Source organism: Embiotoca jacksoni, unplaced genomic scaffold (genome assembly GCF_022577435.1).
Source record: "Embiotoca jacksoni isolate LCO1_2020_lvr unplaced genomic scaffold, fEmbJac1.0.p SCAF_2, whole genome shotgun sequence".
Taxonomy (NCBI): domain Eukaryota; kingdom Metazoa; phylum Chordata; class Actinopteri; family Embiotocidae; genus Embiotoca; species Embiotoca jacksoni.
The window spans coordinates 11203395-11225352 of record NW_027185340.1 but is presented as its reverse complement, the minus strand read 5'-3'; the positions used below and the strand labels follow the sequence as shown (position 1 = coordinate 11225352).

The following is a 21958-nucleotide window of genomic DNA, read 5'->3' as shown; positions in this document are numbered from 1 at the left end:
ATATTCATATGCAGCCGCCTATATGTGTGTGTGTGTGTGTGTGTGTGTGTGTGTGTGTGTGTGTGTGTGTGTGTGTGTGTGTGTGTGTGTGTGTGTGTGTGTGTGTGTGTGTGTGTGTCCTTCAACTGTCCTCAGGTGTTTCAGCATTGAAGTGGTCTTTACTGCACTTCTCCACCCAGACCTCAGCAGGCAGAGGCTTCTCCCCAACTGGGGCTCAATGTCAGCGATCATACGGTTTCCTACTCATCTGAATTACAACACTGCAGAGACTTCAAACTGCAGTTAGAACACACAAGTTGTATTTATTAAGGAGGAATTCAATGGATTTGTTCGCGGAAGGTGATCAGAAAGATTCACTGTATTCGAATTGAAACTTTCTTAAATGTAATGTCTTTGAAATCTAATTTAAAAATGCAATAAATTATGTATGTTAAGGTGGGGAAGCCTAAAATAACATTTACATCACCGCTAAAACAAAATAAAACCAGATGATGCTTGCATTACATCGGTGTCCAATGTTACTTCACTCATTTCCAAAAGATAGCATAATATTTATCAGTGTTTACTGTATGTTTACAGTAAATGAATGCATGAATACATAAATATATTAATTTATATTTTCACCATCTTAGAATAGTGTAGTTTATGTGCTGACAATCATTAATAATTAATTAATTAATCATTAATCATCATCAATGCAATTATTAAGAAGCCTAACGTCAATGTCTTTGCTTAAGTCTTGCCGACTGAGTGCATTGAATGAAGTGGGTCACCATCACTGTGTTGGGATGTGTGTGTTTGCGTGTGTGTGTGTGTGTGTGTGTGTGTGTGTGTGTGTGTGTGTGTGTGTGTGTCCAGCTGCATTGTAGATGACCTATTTTCTCTTTAAGTAGAGAGCGTGTCCTCTCTGGCACTGGTCAATAAAACCTGCCCTGGTGCTGCTTGCCTACAAAGAAGGGGGGTAAAAAAAAAGGGATTGGTGTAACCCCCCCAGTCCCGCGGCAGGCACGCACAGGCACACACAGAAATCGGGACATATTTACTTGATGTTGAAAGATCCTAAAACTCTTCTACTTGTTTTTCATGTTCTCCATTTCCCATCTGTCTCATACTTTTATTCATTCAGTCTTTCAGACCTTCTTTTATGCTCCACCCTTTCACTCTAGTTTTCCCATCCATCCACCCTTCCACCATTATAAAGCTATTCTTAGCTATTCATCTACCCACACCTTTTTTTTCCTCGTAACAAGCCATAATACTTTGTTGTAATTAGTCTGTTTTCTCACAGTGGGCTATTCACAATTATAAATATGTTTGCCTTTCAAGTAGTTCTCCCAGCAACACTGGATGTTTGGCTTAGCTGAGGTTCAGTATTCAACATGATCGTCTGACAGAGAGCACACACACTTACACAGATTTTGCTGCAAGGAGATCATTTTATGGGATTCACAGGGGGAACCAAATGCATGTATTGGAAAATTAAACAAGATCTGTCTGAGTTCCACATAAATTTCGCCATATCAATATGGAGATGCTGATGTGGTTGCCACCAGCTACTATTGTCACACATGGGATTATAGTACAATGGTCTGGCCAGCTAAATCACCGAGATGACGACAGCTTTGTGTCTCTGTGTGAATGTGTATTGGGTGTACAAGGCTGGTTATCAGTCGTGTAAAGAGAAACACAATCGCTCTGTAAAGGATGAATGGAGCCAAATGGGTTTAAATGCTGGTCGGGTTGTGAGCCTTGTTTCCAGGGACTGTAACCGTGGAATCTGAATGTGTGTGTGTGTGTGTGTGTTTGGGCAAGTGAGAGGGCAGAGAGAGGTCAGTGTCTTCTTCAAACACAGCGACTGCATACAGACAGATACACATACACACACGTGTGTTGGATTTGTGTGTGTGTGTGTGGGGGGGGTGAATGCTAACTGTGGTAATATATGCTCATCTTTTTGATTGTGGCCTCTCTCTTTCTACTTCTGTTTATTTCACATTACATGGGAATAAAGTGATTTATACATAATTTGAACAAATACGGGAAAAGAACAGATTAATCCATTTGTTCTAAGTGTTCATGTGGACAGGAGAGTTCTGTCTCCTCACATCTATATCAATGAAGTGAACAGCACCTCAGTGTGTGTGTGTGCGCTCACAAGCGTGTTTGTGCATGTGCAGAGTTTGTTCCGGCTGGTGTGCTGGTTGTCCTGGATTTTCTTCCTGACCTGGCTAATCTTTGGAGTGTGGAGTGTGTAGGAAACAGTTATTGCATCCCTGATGGCTACAGCGGGGAGCTGATCCATGCCTCGTCGTGTGTGGGATTTTTACAGTGCTTGCCCTGTTTTGTCCCAGTTTATTGTCCTTCACAGCTGCTTTGCGCACACACAGATGCATAAATACATACACAGGCTTATTTTGATAACAAACAGCTATTACTTTTTCCTACTCCATTTATTTAGTTTTCTCTATATATCCCGGTATTTAAAGGAATTGTCATTGTGTTTGCCTAGAAAATGTGAAAAAAGGTGAACAATGCAATTTAAATAATTGTAGACAGAAGGTTTAATGTACTCAGTAAAAGCACTCAATCAGCACGCCATACTTTAAAATGCCAGATGTTTCTTCCTGTTAAAAGGGAGTTTTTCCTCTCAACTGTCACCAAGTGCTGCTTAAGGGAGAATAGTTAGGCTCCAAATATGTAGCCCTGAGATGTCTTCTTTTATAATTTGGTGCAATATATATACAATTGAATTAAATATAAAGGAAATAAAATTATTGTTTGTGAAATATACAGTGATTTTTGTCAGTTTTCTGCAGTTTTAAAGGGCCTTCTGATGCCACAGTGCAGTGTCTCAGTAAAATATACTTTGTAATAGTTATCTGCTGTGTTGATTTTGTTAATTTTCCCTTGAACCGGAGAGCTTTTGTGAATATTAAAGGTGGAGGGAGACAAAAAAAATAATTAAGATTGGACTGATTTATGGAGGCCAATATTGGCTACAATTAAAATCTAATATAGTGCAGTTAGCACACAGAGGTTGCAATGCTTGTTTCGTGATTACATTTAACTAATTACGAACATAATCTTAATTTCATGGAAATAATACCATTTTAGAATCAGAGGCTGAGTCTGGTTTTGGAAAACACACATCACTCATCACTCCATAATAAGTTGCTGTTGTTGTATACTTGAAGCAACAACGTGTGGTAATGTGTTCATGTGGTTTGACGTGTTTAACTTCAAAAACTTTCCTACCTTCTTCTTCCTCTTCTTCCTCCTCTCCTTCACCTCATCCCGTCTTCCCGCTTCACATCCCTTCATCTCCCTCTACTTCCTTTTGTCCTTCTCTTACCCTCCTCATCAGGCTGCTTTATTATGCAAATCAGTGTTGGATCAGATCACTTAATTAAGCTTTACTGCGCCAGTTTGCACGCACAGCCGCACAAACCCGCAGAAAACACACACACACCAACACTTACTCATGGACACTTTCTTTCACACGGGCAGAAAGAAACGGCTGGTGGTTGTGTGGTATAATGATTGGTATTCTGGACTCTCTGAAACACACACACACACACACACACACACACACACACACACACACACACACACACACACACACACATACAAATAGTGCATCTAGGCAGCAGAAGCATCTCTTTCAGTGTGTATAGATAAACAGACTTGAATGGCAGGGTATCTCCAGATCATTAGCCTGCAGTTAGCATCACACACTCCAATCTGGCCCTCCACGGATCAGCTCATAAGGCCAACAGCTTAATTTCTATTGCTGCTGCTGCAAACGCAGCTTATGAGGTCATGGTGATGATAAAACTGAACATCAGGGTCAGACATTGATGTGGTGCGCCCTTTTTTAAGCGCTCTGTTACTAGGTTTTCGATGACAGAGCTGACATATTAATTGATTTCAGTGAGAAATTTGAACTAAGATGAAGTAAAATAAAACCAGGAACTTGAAACATTTGTATCTGTAGGACCAGTAATACTATATTAGATTTTTAACCATGTTTTAATACATAGATTTTCATTTATTTCATGCAAAGGGGAACTTTAGTAACAGCAGGCAAAGAATTCATCAGGCAATTAAATGTTCAGTCATATTGACAAAATTGTTCTGTAAAACTAAAATCAGAGACTTTTCTCTCGTGTATCATTTAACCATCATTTATCTACAGAGTAGAGAGAAGATAGAAGTGTTGAATTTTAGAAATCACTGTGACAAGTAGTGACGTCAAGAAACAAAACAAAAAGGAAAAGAAAGTGTCACCTGTCCCTGCTTCTAACTTTACAGTTTAGAGCTGATTACAGCCCTTTGTTATATTTTGATTAGTTTTACTGGCGCTCATCACATTTACCAAAACTGACTGACATTAAAAGTTTAGTTTGGATGGTTAATGTGTCCTCCAGTTGATGGATGCTGACTCTGGAGACTCTGTAGGTTTGCATTTGCCTAGAATAATTTCTCTTCCCAGACTGTAAGCACATTGGTCCTCCATACTAACACATGAATAAACTCCAATATGTCCCCAGTGTCATTATCATAGTAAATGAGACAATAATTGAACATAAGAGAGATATGCGTAGCAATTTGCCCCAAGACACAACCTATCATTTCAGATGATTGGTTTCATTTGTATTTCTGACAGAAGTGAATTCATTTTATTGGGTTACAGACATATTAGCTTCAACAAATTGATGGTAATTCGGCATAATGGATGTCTTTGCCGCTGTATATGTGTTAGAGGGATATCGTCATGAATTAGAGGGCTCAATGTCTCAGTGTGACTTCCTTTTTTCATGGTGTGTTCTTGTTTTATGTGGTTATTTCTGGGATAAATCTGTGAAAGGTAAAACAGATGTTGATGTTTGTCTGTTGTGGCTGCTGTTTTTTAATATTTTGTGCCAAAATTAGGTGTCTTTGAATTTTTAAAAAATGTCACTTTTTAACACATCTCAACAGATATTCAGATGGAATGGAAATTAAATCATTAAGTACATTGTTAAAAAAAAAAACATTCAATGTCTGCATTTTCATGTATTTTCTTCATTAGTCAAAAATGTGACTAATATTTGTATACAACATAATTATTAGGTAGATAAAATTTCCCACCAAAATGCACCATGGTTTCGTAAAAGACTTTGACCTTTTTAAGATTTCTGTAACTTGTTACTGGTTGGCCCAGAGGGGGATCGCATGGCAGGGGGCGAGATGTTTACTGTTGCCATGTTTCTAGTAACATTACAAGTGGCTCCGGATAGGACCGCCAGCCAAATGCCTGAGCTGTCAAAGTAAATAACTTTTCCATTTCAAAGAGAGCTATTCCAATTAGAAGGAAAGAAGGATGGAGCAACAGAAAGAGGAAGGGAAAGCCACAGAAAAGAAGTGGAGGAGGGAGGGCAGGATGAAGGGGAGGCGGAGACGGAGGGAAATGGAAGAGGAGGAGAAAGGGAGTGAAAGTCGTTGCAATCTTGTCGGAGTTTAAAAGAGAAGAGGCGGGGGTGGTATGGAAACAGGAAATCGTTTTTTGGGTTGGCTTTTTGCTTTGGCTCTGTTTGCAGCTAGACTGAGAGAAAGCGCAAGAGATCGAGACAAAGGTTTTGAAACAGGCAGATAGAAAGATCGGGGCAAAGGGCAGAGGTACTTTCCCTGTGTGACAAAAATCAATTTACAAATATTGAGTGAGGTTAAGGGTCAAGAGGACACGAGTCATGTGAGAAGCAACACGCTGAGTGTAATCAAATTTTGCTGACGATTTGAAGCATCTAATAAAAGCATTTCTATGCTCCTAATGATCTTTTGACCTTTAACGATTAGCGATTCAGAATTTGCTTTCATTCCTTTACTTGAGGACTACAGCTAGTCTTAACAACACCACTCATTTTGATCTGTAACTGAGTTTTAGCAACTATTCACAAACAGATTTCAGGTTCCATTTGAAAACTATTCAGAATCCTTCCAAGAAAGTTAAATAATGTGAAATAGATAAAGTGACAGTGTTTCAGGAGTCTTTAATGGAAAATGACCTGGAAATACTGAACCTAATTCTAAAATACAAAACAGCAGTCACATTAGCTTTCAGACACATACAGTTCTTGCTGTAATATGGAAAAATTACAAATGGTTGGTTTACAATCATTTGTTTTAGACTATAAATATCATCATGGTCACAAAATGGTTTAAAAATGGTGCCATTAAAAGATGCACTTTACAAACCCAAGATTAGGTCACCACTAACATGTCGTAAAAAGAAAGCCTTCATGTGACCACGAGATCATCCAGCAGCCATGTTAATTATTAATGAGGGTGTCCTATGACCGAGACTATTGATCGAGCAAATTACAGCCCCAGTTATTTTACAACCACCATATCATGTGGCTGCTGCAGCGGTGTGTGTGTGTGTGTGTGTGTGTGTGTGTGTGTGTGTGTGTGTGTGTGTGTGTGTGTGTGTGTGTGTGTGTGTGTGTACTGCTGTTTGAAAATGAATGAAATGATTGTGTTACAGGCGTCATTCTGTAAAAAAGTAGCAAGACATTGTTATACCCCCGCAAGTGTGTGAGTATTTGAAAGAGCTGCAACTCGACTGGCTGTTTATGTCCATTTGTGTGTGTGTCTGATGTGTGTGTGCCAAAAAGGATCACTTGTAGTAACAGTGATACGGCTCTTACATGTTGTTCCCGTTGCTGTTATTGATTTGCAAATAAATAAAAGATGGTTCAGGGGATTTTTAAAACATGTTTTCCCCCGAGCATTTAATGGTTTTATTTTATAAAGGTTTCATTTTTGTTACCATAAGAAAGTTACGTCCCCACAACGTGACTGCAAACACATTTATGTCCCCATAACATAAGTAATACAACATACACACACTCTCGCACATCTTCTAATTAATCACACATACTCTGTCATCTGAAGAGGTGCCGTGTTTCCTCTCCCGGGGCACACACACACACACACACACACACACACACACACACACACACACACACACACACACACACACACTGCGGTACATGGTATCATACTATCCACTCATGCTCGTGCACACACTCCTGGTGAATGTCAGTGTAACACATCTCGGGTCTCCTCTAGATGAGGAGTTAACGTCCTGCGAGCCAAATCTGATTTTACCATCAGTCTCCTTCAGAACTGCTTTTTATTCTGTCAGACACACGGGGAAGAAACAGGACCTTTATTATCCTTTTCCAGCAGTTATAAAAATATTTTTAGGATTGCGGTCAAAAGATACAACATATCACTATGCTGTCATATGAAAACCTCATACCGTTAAGTGCAGCTTTGGTTATTAACTTTTACATTAGAGGTTTATGGGATCCTCTCTGTACCTGATGGTTTTGCGGTTGTGTTGCACTTTGAAAAAAGTCCAAAGCTTATGTTTTTAACTTTCAAGTGGAAATGAGGCTGTTTTCCTTACATTTGTGGAGTGTTGACTTGCCAAAGATATTCATCAATGTAATAAGATGTGATGTTCTTCCAGCAGTTGCAAAGGGCAATGCAAGGGAAAAGTCGTAATATGAAGACATTAATCCAAAGGAAAAGTATTTTCAGTTTAGTTAAAGCCTAATGTTTCTCACTAACATAATTAAACATGTTTAGTGTAGCTTATTTTTAGTAAACCCCACAAATTCCTGGTACCATACTATAAAAAGGCTGTAAAAAGGTTTATTTATCCATCGCTGAAAATAGTACCAAATATCTTTCTGTCTGAGGAATGTTTGCTAAAAACTATTAGATCTTGATCCATCTTGTCTGACAAGATTTGTATTTCAAAGCAAAACTCCAGAAGTACACATAAAACATGAATCTGCCGCATATGAAAATGAAAAGTAAAACAATTTCTCCCATTAATGTGTACGGTAGCTAAATGGAAACAGATCTTGTTGGATCTGAGCCAGTTGGTTTAACTGTTCAGTGAAAGCAGTGAGGCTATCTTTGGATTTATCCATGGTTAAACTATTAGGGGCATTCATGCTCTGTCAAAGGTCATTTATGGCTTGTGGGATCAAGTGAAGGTCCAGTCCGCCACCGGTAGGAGTTTCATTCGTTTGAACTTTTTTCTGTTTATCCCCAATTCTCTTTTTATATTCCATCTGAATTTGTGCTCAACCAGCGGTTCCCTTCATGCCTCTGTCACCTGATTGGCTGGGGGCGCTGGTTGTCAAGTCGAATTTCCTGCCGCGTCCTCCAATCAGGGTGGTCTGTTTTGTGTGTGTCAGCAAGTATTGTGGTTGCCATTCCATCAGTATGATCATATACAGGGCGGTTTAAACCCACTTCACATTCTATCACACTCACACACATGAGCACACACATACACACAGATTCCCATTGTAGAGCGGAGGTATTGGAGTATTTAGTGCAGCATTGGGACCTTGGTGTGGCAGTGGCAGTGATGGATATGGCAGTAGTATCAGCAGTGTTGGCTTTTGCAGAAGTGTGTTGTCCACCACTGGGATCTGTCAGACCTGTTCTGCTGAGCCCACACATTCTGCTGGCTCGCTGCTGTAGCTGCTAGCTATTTCTTTAATCTAGTGTGTGTGTGTGTGTGTGTGTGTGTGTGTGTGTGTCCGAGTGTGCCTCTGTTTGTGTGTGAGTGTGTGTGGGAATGAGAGAGCGAGAGAAAGAGAGGACGCTTGTTTGTCTGTGTGCACAACAGTGTCCCATTACTGGGAAGAGTCCATGCTGGCGTTTTAATAAAAGTCTGTCTGGTCCAATCAGTGACGCCCACCTCTTATTTGGTTAATTAGTTGGTGTACAATTAATTAACAAAATCTTGCTTGTGCGTGGGAAGCCTTTAATATCAACATTGTGATCGAACTTCGACATAGTTTACCCAAATGGGTTAAATTTGTGTATCAAACACTCAAACAAGCACAAAATGAGGCACATTTCAAGATATTGAATTTCTGCCATCTTTGTTAAATACTGGAGAAACGCTTTAATCGTGTGCGTTCTTTGAGTTTCTAGTCATTGTGTGCCAGCAGCAGAGATGCTTGGAAATGCAGTTCTCTTGATGTTAAAGCCTAACTGGGCTTGACCATCATGGAGAGAGGCATTTTGTACGTTTAAATGCACATTGTATCCCATCACTGAGTTGAGTTGAGAAGACAGGGGTTTCAGCTTGTGGTAGAGGAGAAGAAAGGAGCAGTGAACAAAGCAGAGTGGAACTAAATAGGTAGCGAAAGGAAAGAAAAAAAACATAAGGGAAAGTCTTTATTTTTCTGAACCTCTCCCCTTGATCTTCCTTCCTACATAGACACACGTATACTTACACATGCGATATGCTTTACACAGGTGGAGTGTCACCCCACTTGCACAGATTGCAACAGATTTGTGGTGAGTAGGAGTTAAAAGAGCTGCTGAGTGCAGATTTAATACCACAGATATTTAAAGAGCATCCCTTTTATCTGAGGGGACAATTTGCATTATTCATGTTGTGCCCTCTGAGAGCTGAAGAGAGAGGGAAATAGAGACAAAGACATTTCAGAGAATTATTGTTTGTGTGTGTGTGTGTGTGTGTGTGTGTGTGTGTGTGTGTGTGTGTGTGTGTGTGTGTGTGTGTGTGTGTGTGTGTGTGTGAGAGAGTGTGTGAGAGAGTGAGAATGTGAGAGTGCATTAGATATAGCCTATCTTTCATGTCTTACTTGCTGTTGTTGTAAGTGCTGTGAAGAAGAATGCAACTATCATATAGCTGTTGACGTGTCGGTTTAGCATGATGCTCATGTATCTGTCTTCGCTCTTTTGTCTCCAGTGTGCAGGGCAGGCTTCTACAAATCCACCCTGGGGAACATGGAGTGTTCAAAGTGTCCGCCTCATAGTTTCTCTCACCATGAGGGGTCGCTGCACTGTGGCTGTGAGAAGAACTACTTCCGCGCTGAGGGAGACCCCGCCTCCATGGCCTGTACCCGTAAGTGTGTTTGATGAGTATTAACATTTTGGGCTGGTGCGTCACAGTCAGTGATAGTCTTATTGGATGCTGGTTCCATGATGTGTCACATGATGTCCTAAAGACAAAGTTTCGACCAAAGATTTGTGCCGAGGTGACACCATCAGCTGGCTTGAGTCGAGCTCAGATGGGCCAGTTCACACTGCTGCTCAACTTTTCCCTGCAAAGCTCTAAAACGTTTTTGTGTCATTGTGAATGTTTGGTCCCAACTGGGCTTAAGTGTTTTCAGACACTTTCAAATGCTTTTCATATTGAATCATTTTTGCAAAATATTGTGAATACATGGAAAACCTCACAAAGCCTAAGATAATGTTTTTATAGCACGCTGCACAGACGCCAGTCAAAAGATCAGTCAAATAAATAAAATAAAATATATAGCTAGATAGATAGAAATAAGCTTGTTTGTGCTGTGGATGTCTGCACATTGTTTCCTGTGTGCTTGTTTTGTTTATATGAAATTAAAACCCCAATGAAAAAAATTAAAGAAACAAAGCTGATAAGATAAACAGGGAAAAAGTCGTAAGTTAAGACACCAGTTAAAACATAAAATGATACATTTTCCTTAAGTTCCTGTCTAAACAGATGGGTTTCTAGCTACTTTTTAAAAGACTCAACAAAGTGCAAATAGTTCAAGTGTATTGGGAGACTGCTCCAAAGCTTTGGGGCTACTCACTGAAAGGGCTGGTCTTCCTGGCTCTTAAAAAATGACACTTAAAAAACCCTGGGTAGAGGACCTTGTGTCGTGATGTTTGGTATTGGTAATAATATAAACCAAAGGCTAAAGTTGGAGTTCCACACATAACAGAGTTGGTGATTATTTGGATAACATGCTATTTCCCAATTCGCGAGTAAAAATAGTGACCTAATGGACAAAAAGAGTTGATATCCCACATTTATTCAAAGGTCGAGGAAGCCAAGGTTGACCATGAACTTATTGACCTTCTTTTCCAATCCCCATATGATTCTCTTTTGTCTCCATCTGATGCAAATAGATTGCAGATGCACATGCCTCCTGCAACCATTCCAAAAATCTTTCCCACTAAAACCATAAATCACTGCATTCCCCGATGTCAGATTAGGGATACATCCGCTACTAAAGGGGCGAGGAAGAAAAAAAAAAGTGACAGTGTGGAGAATAGAAAATATAAATAAACACCCACAGCCGCAGACAGAATTCTAATTAAAAAGACAGTAATGGCAGGTCCCTGTTGTGATTATCTCAACATCATCTTGTCAACTACGCAAATTTCACCTCATTGGGACAGATTGAGCGACGCACGAGCTGAAAATGAATAGATAAGTTGTTAGAAGATAACGATCATGATTATCTCAGGGGAGGGATTTTACTGTTCGCTGTGTGATGGAGGTTGTTTCAAGTTGACTCTGGGAATTTGAAAATGTTGGCAGAAAAATCTCAAAGGGCAGAGGGAAATCTAGAATATTAAACACAGGAAATTAGGTGAAAATACTTTGTCTGGTACTGTATTTTCTTCTTAATTCAATATGAGACATTTGTGTTACAGCGGTTTTAACGGTATATAAACTCACCACCCACAAGAATTCTGCTTCGCTAATTAAAAATGCATCAGTGCATTCCCTCACATCCCATAGCACCACTTTAAAATTAGCACAAAAATGGACAACATTTGCCAATTCACCTTGCTGATCTTTGCAATGAGTTTGCGTTTAAAGAGAGTGAGACTGTGAAATCCCTTGGCAGGTATGTTACCTCCTTGTCATGCTGCAAAACGAATGTGGGACCAATCAGATGCCTTCCTTACGGGATTGTGTCATTGTGTGAAAAATCTAAACATTTAAAGCGCTTAACCTTTGCACAGCACCATACACCCTCAGTTCTTACACAACGATAAATGATACATGATAATCTCAATGTATTTGTTTTAATTTGCCTTTTTTTAAATCAGGTTTAGATTGCCTGCACGTGTACAGGGTTAGGTGATGTGATTTAGAAGTCCAAAACTTTGATGTGGTCCCTGGAGTCAGTAATTGAGCATGGTTATCTTTGGTGGTTTTATTTTTCTTAATAGGTTTCTGACGCCTACTTTCACCATTTAGAAATGTAGATATTTTGGGTCCAATTTCACTTTCAATAACTTGTCTTGTAACTTTTTTTTGAGTCATACATTTTTTTTAAAATATCCGAGTCATGTTGGATTTCCTAAATAGTTAAACATGTCTCAAAAAGTCTTCAGTTTAGATTTGTGAGACATGGAGATACCCAGACTTTATTGTCTGATTTTCTTCTTGCTAAATCTTTAGGGTATTTTTCCTTTTGACTTCTTTTGCACATAAACATAAAAGATTGTAAAACAGATTACTGAGACGGGAGATACACATAGTTTGGGAGTGAAGTAAATTCATCAAACAAACTGAACAAAGCATTTTATCTCAAGACTCAAGAATCCAGTAAACTTACTTCAGTCTCTCTTCTTCCTCCGCCCGATCAATTTCCCAGCTGAGGTATTTGGCAATTTTGTTTCGTCCTCTGTGTAATTAGTCATAGCTGTTATATACAAATCTAGGAATCGGTTTGTAATATATAATTTTTAGGTTTATATGTCAATCTGTTTGACAGAGACTCACTCTTTACAGAAAGAGGCTATTTTCTGCTCTTCAGACGGACATTCCCTGACTCATATTACCTCAACCCTGATATTACCATAATTTAACTAGAATAACAGCAGCCTGTGTATCGATTTTCCAGAATTTACAAAGACAATTTTCTTAAATCCAAATTCAAAGTCGGTATACTGCACACTACTTTTGCAAATAATAGAGCGCCATAAATTGTCAAATTTCCCCTGGAAAAGTGTCACTTCCTAGAGAAAGAAAAACCTTTAATGGGAAGCTTAAGCAGAAATAAACGCAAATTCCAGCCATTAACAGATGGTTTAGGAAAATCCTAATCCTTTCTCTTTTAACAAGTCCCATTAGTTTACAGATTAGAGTAATCATGACTTGTGCTGCTACAACATTCTGTCTCAAAGGGAGATGCATCACATTAAGGAAGTAAAGTTTCCATTCAAGAGGACCTTCATCGTACATGCTCTGTGTGTGCTGTGCTTGGCAGATAGCTCTGCTGTTACATCCAACTCTGTCTAATGTCAGTGTACTTATTGATGGTGCTTTTTCTCCTCTCATGCTGCTCCACTTTACCTTTCTTTGCCCTCTTTCCTTTCTTCTATAATCTTTCCATGAATCACCTACCAATGACCTCCTCCTACACCACCTAACCTCATCTTCTCCTCTTTTCTTGTCTGCCAGGACCTCCTACAGCTCCCAGGAACGTCATCTCCTCCATCAACGAGACTTCAGTTATCCTGGACTGGAGCTGGCCGGAGGACGCCGGAGGACGCCGGGATGTCACCTTCACTGTCCTCTGCAAACGCTGCCGTGGTGTTGCCGCTAACGGCAGCAACAGTGGGACCCAGCGTTGTGAGCCTTGCAGGAGCAACGTTCGCTTCCTGCCGAGAGCCGTGGGCCTCCACAACACCACGGTGATGGTGGGCGACCTGCTGGCCCACACTAACTACACCTTCGAGATTGAGGCACAGAACGGTGTGTCATCGATGGCACCCAAGATGAGACAGTACGCAGCTGTCACCATCACCACCAACCAAGCCGGTGAGATGTCACAGCAGTTGGGTCGATAGATAAAGGCATGCAGTCAGATAATCAGGACGATGCACAGTAATTAGTTAGTAATACTTGTAGAAATACCTCGTTCGTTACTTGTAAACGGTTCCCTGCATTCTCTTTCTTAACAGTGACACAAAGTATTCTTGTGTCCAACCTTCTTGTTGATGCCTAACCCTTTATAATGCATGGAGAGAAAACGAAGGTGGGGCAACCCATGGTTCAGAGGTTTGAATCTGACCAAGCACCTTTGTTGCATGTTTCGCCACCTTGTTTCTCTTCACTTTTGCAAGCTAATAGAGGCACACAATGTCCAAAAAAATTATTTGAAAATATGTCAAAGGCTGTAGGATTGTTTGATCGTGAGGTATCATCAGTTCTACTGCCTGGCAGTGATATATGCATATATTGAGATCATATATTAGTAGTTCGAGGAGTGACATGTGAACATTATTACATATTTAAAGATGTATTTAGGTATGATCGAGGTATTCCATGACCTTGATAAATAAGACTATTTACACACAAATGAAGAAGTGTTCTTACTTCACCTATATAGCTAAAACTTAATTACAGAGATGGCCTTGAGATTTTGCTTAGCTCGTTACGGTCTGGCAATACTTCAAGAAAATATGTGATTTTTAATGGAGTAATATGCAAATGATCGACAGCGGTCTTCTTCATTGTTACATCAACGCAGATACTTCCTAAATCATTTTTATCTCTGCAAGTCTAGTATGGTTTAGCAGTTGCAGGCCAATCAGTCACATCATCATCTCAACTAAACCTTTTCCTTGAATATACTGATTGGATCTTCTGACTGAGTGGCTTGATTGACTATCAGTTTGCTTGATGAAATTCTAGACGTAACACTTCTCAGATTTAGTCTGTCTTTAACTTTAGCGTGTGAATAAAAAAGTAGAACAGCTCCCTAACACATCAATAATATGCTGGCCCTTCTCACCTTCTTCGTCCCTCTCCATCTTACATATCCTTATCACATAATACACTAGCCTATGGTTTATATGCCCAAAACATGTGCACTCCAACCATCAGCCCAGGACATTTACAAGCCGATCCCAGGCCGCTATTCTCTTGTTAACGACCAGGATCGAATGTCTTCCTCCTTTGCAAAAAAATAAAATCTCCCCCTTTTAACAGTCTCTCTTAAAGTGAGGATGGGCTCCTAAAACTCCCATCAATCTTTTTATACAAATATCTTTCCACACATCCAGTCCTTAGAAGAAGAAGAAGAAGGCAAAGGGGAAGTAGTGCTGTGAAATTCCAAGGGTAAAATAAATCTAGCTGCAGTAGAAAGTGCCAAACCTCAGAAATCCCTGACTTTTAACAAGGAATCCACAAAGGTCTCACTCTAGTTCATCAACTTATTTTTCCGTTCCCCGCTCCCCTCGCTGTTCTCCTACACAGATAGCCTTTGTATTTGGTGATGGTTTTGTAGTTTAATCATTGCGGTTCTGTCTCGGTCTTCTTTTCCCCGTCTCTTTGTCTGGACAGTCTGTTTCCTTCTACCTGAAACCTTCCAAACCCAACCCACACTCAGACATTCTCCTCATATTTATATGTATTTCTCTATTTCTTTGTGTGGCTTTTTTTTTTCTCCTCCCAAACCTTGAAGGGTGATTTAGTACTTGCATGGTTGTTTTTGACCACAGCGAACAGATGGGAGTTTCTCTCACAAGCTGTCATACAGCAAGGTCAGACTCCATCACATCAATGATGATAGTCAGATGGCAAGAGCTATGAATTTATACTGAGTGGTTAGAGTGGGTACACCTTGAAGCTTCATGCAGGGAGACTTACAGCGCTCCAAGGATTTTGCTTGTTTTGATACGAATGCTGAAATTGGATCTCTGTGTCCACATTTTAGGAATGTAGGAGTTGCTGTGTTTTACTGGTTACTGGGTGGATCGGTTCTTTTTTGGTAGTATTAATAAGTCACTCAGGTCATTTCACATTCAAGGGAATTGGAATAATCGAGAAATAAAAAAAAAATAATTGTGATGTGTTAGCTTAAAATATTAAAAATGAAAACAGAAGTTTGACAGCCCGGATGAATAACCTCACACCAGGGTTTGCTCAACAAGAAATGGGACAAGCAGAGGGAGGATGGAGTTCAACTCCTGAACTTGAATTCAAAGTAAAAGGACTTACTCTGAAAACCAACAGCATCCACACCAGCAGAGTGCTGATGATTGTTTACCCTGCACTCCTCTGAGTTACGAAGACATTTTGGGTTATGTTTGGTGCTGAAGTACCTTGATTGTAATGTAGCACCTGTTGATTCAGAGACACATAGCTACACACCAACAACTATGGTTTTCTCTGTATCTTTGTGAATTGCGCTTACTCAGTTGTTGGACTAATTTCAATCTTGTATTAATAAGTTTGCTCATGACTGTATACATCATACAGTTTGCACTTCAGAGTGTAACAGGAGACAGACGCAAACACACACAGAGACATCATATACACAGTGTAAAGATAAATACATTCCATCATACTTATGTACATTTTAAAGTGTGGTAAATATGCAAATATGACAGGTTGTTTGTGCAACCATCACATATACAGACAGATGTCTGCTGTGTTTTCTCTGTGTTGTCACAGCTGGGTTGTATTATAAGTGACAGAGGACAGGCATGACCTCTTTTAAGTGACAAAATGGGGCTGAGTAGTAAATATAGATTTTGTGTGCACGTGGGTGTGTTTGTTCACTTGAGTACACACATAGCTTGAAGATAAGTAAGGACTCAAGTCATTTATTGTTATAATGATAAAAGTCAGTCGGGGTAAAAAACTGAAGATAAAAAAAACAAAAACAATCTAAATGACAAATACAAGACAGTTTAACAAAGCTTTGGAGTCTTCTGTTAATAAGCATTATAATCTCTGTGTGGTTCGTCAGAAGGATTCTGTCTGCAATATGAATATATATTAGATTTGAAGAGGGCTTATCAACACCAAGAGGCCACGTGTGCTCAGAATATGGAAAGCCATCTTAATGTTTGAGTGATCATCACAAGAGATGGATCTTGGTCTTTCCATATCATAGATCAGCACACACTTGCAAGCAGATTTATACAAACTGTATACCCGCCGTCCTCACCCCACACACACTCACAGTCCTCGCTCTCCCTCGAACAAATATCTCAGCCCGCAGCTGCACACTCTCCATCAGCCCTCGGAGTTTACAAGGATTAGGTATGTCAGTGCGCTAGCCCCACCCGTCGGTACACTTTCTCCCAAGCACACACACAGACACACACACATAGATGCCAAAGCTGTTAAAAGTTGGATTAAGTGTTTCCCTGGGAAGGAGCAAGTGTGTCCTGGCTGCGCTGTCAAGGTGCTGTCAGATAGCTCTCCTCCTCTCGCCTCCTTTGCCCTCCACTTGTTGTCGTAACTATGCTAACAACAGAGTAGCTGGGATCCACATAGAGTCGTCTAAATGTACTTAAACTTAAACACAGGTACATAGTGTTGATAAAATACATGGGCAAATCCCTTTTTTTAAAGGCCAATTGATCATATTTAATTGTTTCAAAACAGTACATTTTACAGGGTGTAGCTTAATTCTATTATTGTTTTAAGCTGTTGAACAGCATCTCTTTTCAATGAATTCCATAGTTCTACGACAAAATAATCTCTCCCAACAGTCTGTCAGTGTTACAGATGTGTTTCAACAGCTGCATCGTCTGCCTCAAATCACAAGTGAATGACACAAAAGGCCAGTTCTGGTATGCTGTATCAGTTCTACGGTTATGCCTCGGACAGAACCGGAGAGTGACAGCGAATGAAGTGCTTGGCGATAGACATGCAGAAAAAAGATGGAAAGGGAAGCACTGAGAAGGAAAAGGAGGAGGAGGAGAGGAGCTTAAAGCCGCCTCCAAGCGACCCAGACACAGTAAATCATTACCACCATAAACCACAGAGCCAATAAAAAGCACAGCCTCGCCCCACTATCAGAACCAGAGGGAGAGGAGGAGTGGAGGAGCAGGGGGTCTAGAAACAGATTCTCCCCATCTGGATTCATTACAGGAGAAAAAAATAACTTCCCGCGGAAATACACGAAAGTATATGTGCAAAGAGACGCACACACTCTGTAGCCTTATAATCACAATCAAGAAAGGCTTGAACATTTCAAAGACAAACATGTTTTTTCCTGTGGTCTAATAAAATTAAAAGTCGATGCCTCAGATGCCGAGTTGGCCCCCGGAGCTGCCTGGCAATTAGAGAGCAGTAAAAAAGGGAAATGAGAAAGGGAATGAAGAGGGAGACACAGAACGAGGGAGGGGGGCAGGGCTCGATAGAAGGAGAGATGTGCTGAATTACTAGATTGGGACCATGTGAACTCCCTGAGGCAACGCGATGCATGGGTGAAGGATTGGCAAGGAAGATTGGCGACAGAGAAAGCAACAAACCAAAAGGCATGGGGGATGGCAGAGAGAGAGAGAGAGAAAAGGAAATAGACGGTTCATAGGGTTTCAAATGGAAAATATAAGACGTTTCCCTAAAATGCAGTGGAACAATAAACACTGCAATAAAGGCTGAAGGACAAAGTGCTGAGAAGTTGCTTCCTGCAATATAAGCAGGATGTAATGTGATGCAGTGTTGTGTGTGTACGCACATATCAGTGGTATTAGTGTACATTGTCTTGTTCCACTCGCAGTCCGGGGCCACAGGCTTTAATGCAGCCCCACCGTGGCAGCAAACTGAATTAGGCTAACAGGAACTATAGACAATTGCCAGGATTCAACACCAGGGACTGAACTTCCACTGAACCTTACTATAAAGGAACTTACCCTTTCTCTCCTTCCCTCTGTGTCTGTCTGTGTCTCCTGCCCAGCTCCCTCTCCGGTTACAGTGATCAGAAAGGAGAAGACGTCTCGAAACAGCGTCTCCCTGTCCTGGCAGGAGCCAGAGCGACCCAACGGGATCATCCTCGACTACGAGATCAAATACTACGAAAAGGTTGGTGTACAATGTGTCGCTCTTTAAAGTTAACCTTGTGTGCCTTTAAGCCAGGTAGCATTACAAGCTGCACCCCTCAAAGGAATAGTTCAACATTTTGGGAAATACCTTGAGAGGAAGACAAGATTTTCATCATTCTTGACGAGTCTGGTGAATATAATACGGCCAGCATAAAAGGGGACATGGCAATAGTTAGCTTTAAACTTGCAAATATATGGATTTTATTATTTTCAGACAGATCGAGCCTCGCTGTCTTCCATGGATTTATTAAAGAAAAACAGATACTGCAGACAAGGGTGGCACCATATGAACTCCTTTGAAAATCTCTCATTTGGGGGTAAAAAAAGCTTCAGCATTCTTTCTCAAACTTCTGCATTTTAAAACTCAGAGTCCTCCTATCACAGAAACAATTGAGAGTAAACCCATCCAAGACTTCTTCTGGGCAAGCTGACTGAATTTCCAAGTTCTCCATCCCATACGACCATATAGGTTGTTCGTGCCTACCCTCAAATACGACCGACATAAGTGTTTCCTAAGTTAGGTCCCCTGGTCAGGTTTCGGCACAAAAAACACTTGCTTGGGCTTCAGGAAATATAATGGTTTGGCTTAAAATAGTCCCTTGAACTGTGTTGTGTGTTAATGTTACTGCTTCCTTAAAATTATGCAACTGACAGTAAATGCCCATTTAAAAAACTGTCCTGACCCATTGAAATTAAAATGAATACACAACTCTGTGATGTTCCAGGGAGTTTAGTTTTACTTTTTTTTTAGTTCTTGTGCTAAGATAATTGCTGTTTACTGAATGGTTGAGAGAAGTATAAATGTTTTTGTCTAACTTTTTACAAAACAGCAAATAAGTGAATCCTCCCAAATTTCAAACTAGATGCAGCATTTGCTGGATTGACTGGTTTCCATGTGTCGTATGTAACAACATCACACTTCAGAAGTCAATCTATCATCAGTCATGCAAAGTGAGAGAGGGTTTTGTTAAAACTTTTGTCTCTCTTTTTTAAGTGCTATGTATTGTTGGATTAATCCCACTTGTGTGTTTACTTTACCCACTTTACATAAGATTTGGGGTTTCTTGTCTATGGATATACGGTGTGGTTACGAGTACTTAACAGGCAATATTGAAGAATTTAGACTTAGATTTTACTAAAAATATATTACAAAAGTTGGCTATTGTAGTTATTCTTGTTGTGTGTGTGTGTGTGTTAATGATACAGGAGCGTTAAACAGGCTTTTTGTGCAAAAATAACAAAACCAGTGTTTTCCATGATCTCTTTTTATAACACACCAAAAAAGTTATTTTCTCCTGACCACCCTCCACCCTCTTTTCTTCTTTCTGCTTGTTCTTTACTCCTCCCCACCTTCCCTCATTTATACCACTCATCTCCTGTTTCCATCTTTCTTCTGTCTCTCATGCTCTCCTCTTCCTCTCAAGTCTGCTCCTTAATGGAGACAAGTTTTATGGCAGACAGTAAATGCATCTGTGGGGTCCCTCATTCCTCTGTGAGGGAAATTAGTGCAGAACGAATTACACTTGCTTTCAGCACCAATGCCGTGCTATAGCTGACATTTGATGGTGAAATTACCCGTGGATGCAGGTTTAATCACTCTGGCAGATTCAGCGTGTGTGTGTGTATGTGTGTGTGTCCCAGATCAGTTTGCCTGAATGCCAACAGTGGCCCCTAATCTCTTGATTAGTAGGCTGACAGAAGCTGTTTCCTCTCTAAACTCTGGTCTTTGCGCAGCCATCCTTACCTAAGATGTTAAAACAAGGCCGGAAAACAGTGAGAGGAAAAGTTAATGAGTGATGCTGGGTCAGAGCTGTGGTTTACCAATCAGACACACACGTGCTCACTCATCACAAACGCATAGAAATTCCAAAACAACGAGGAACTGTATAAGGGTGGGGTTGAGAGAAGAATCTTTTATTATGAAAAAGCTTTGGAAATTCTCACTGGTCCTTGGTAATCACATCTTCTTCTCAGGAATTAGAAACAAAAAAACACACATACACACAAACCAGGTTCCCAGAGGATTCTCCCCAAGCAGTCATACATACCCTGGGATTTTAAACCTCAGACAAAAGGCTCTTCCATGCAGAAGAGCAAACTTGGATAACCAGGGGAGACCCCCCACAACAACCCAGGATAGAGGCCTCTTCATGTGGCAGGCAGAGGCACCAACAGTAGCATGCCAAGGATCAAGGCTGTAGGAACACAAATTCCCCACACCAAGACCACACCATGACTCACTCATGAGACACAAAGAGGCTTTTGGAGACACGTCCACAGACACGCATGGACATAATTGCATGTACCGATAAACAGGATGGTGAAACGGAACACAAAAAACCAGAGGGACAAAGATTAAAAGATAGTTTAGACTAAGAATGGGATGTTCATACTGTATTCGCAGTATCCGCCAGACTTTCTGCGTCTGTATTTACACAAGTTTAAAACAGCCATACACAGTGTAGACAATCGTGTATTCCAATAGAAATTTGCAGATAGCTCCAGCCAGCCTTGCTTCTGTCACTGTAGAAAATTGAAACATTTTGCCAAGAACCACATGACATCACTTATATAGTAGATGGAATCGTCAGTGGACCAATATATTCTGGGGGTCAAGCCATTGGCCAACAAGGGGAGTTATACAATTACGGCTAGTTTGTTTTTGTTGTGGGGTTTCAAAAACAATCAAACACTGGCGTACGAAGCAGGGCAAGGAAAAGTTTTATCAGGTGAAATTTTTCATGAGTAAATTCTAAATAAACATACTTTTCTATGGGGGGCTTAGTGTGAGGCAGAACAAAAATGTTATTTGTCACGACTCATTTAGTCTCATAATATACCACTGAAAATGCTGAGTGGATATTGGACTCCTCGTGTTTAAGTAATGCACCAATTTTGTACAACATTTTCTCCTGATGAAAACATGGACTTTAAAATCATCCATGTGAACCCAATAGATCATTTTACTTGATGCAAACACAAAAACGATGTTAGTGGAACTAAGCTGTTAAGTAAAGTGTTCGCAAGCCAGCAGTAAAAATAATCTTCAGTGCTTTATTACAGCTGTTGTTCCCAAGATTATTTAGAATTACAGTGAAAAACAACATTGCGATAAACATGTGTGGGTTATTAGGTTAGGTTAGGTTAGGTTAGGTAGTTACTTTATTAATCCCCGAGGGGAATTTTTTTTTCCCCAATTAGCTTCCTGTTTCCATATGAGAAGAAGTGTAATTTAATCAAAGTCACTTCAATTCGATTTTTAACTTGTATTGGCTTTGAACTGATGCTCCATGTATAGTGTACC

The 21958-nt window shown here is 40.3% G+C and overlaps 1 protein-coding gene across 4 annotated transcripts in view; it reads left to right on the top strand.

Moving 5' to 3' along the window:
• epha3 (eph receptor A3) overlaps window positions 1–21958 on the top strand; it is a 98280-nt gene that overhangs the window by 40444 nt on the left and 35878 nt on the right. For all 4 annotated transcript variants that reach the window (XM_069154535.1, XM_069154534.1, XM_069154537.1 and 1 more), the window contains exons 4-6: window positions 9791–9946; window positions 13271–13630; window positions 18510–18634. In XM_069154535.1, coding sequence (XP_069010636.1) covers window positions 9791–9946; window positions 13271–13630; window positions 18510–18634 — 641 coding nt within the window. The remainder of the gene's footprint in view (window positions 1–9790; window positions 9947–13270; window positions 13631–18509; window positions 18635–21958) is intronic.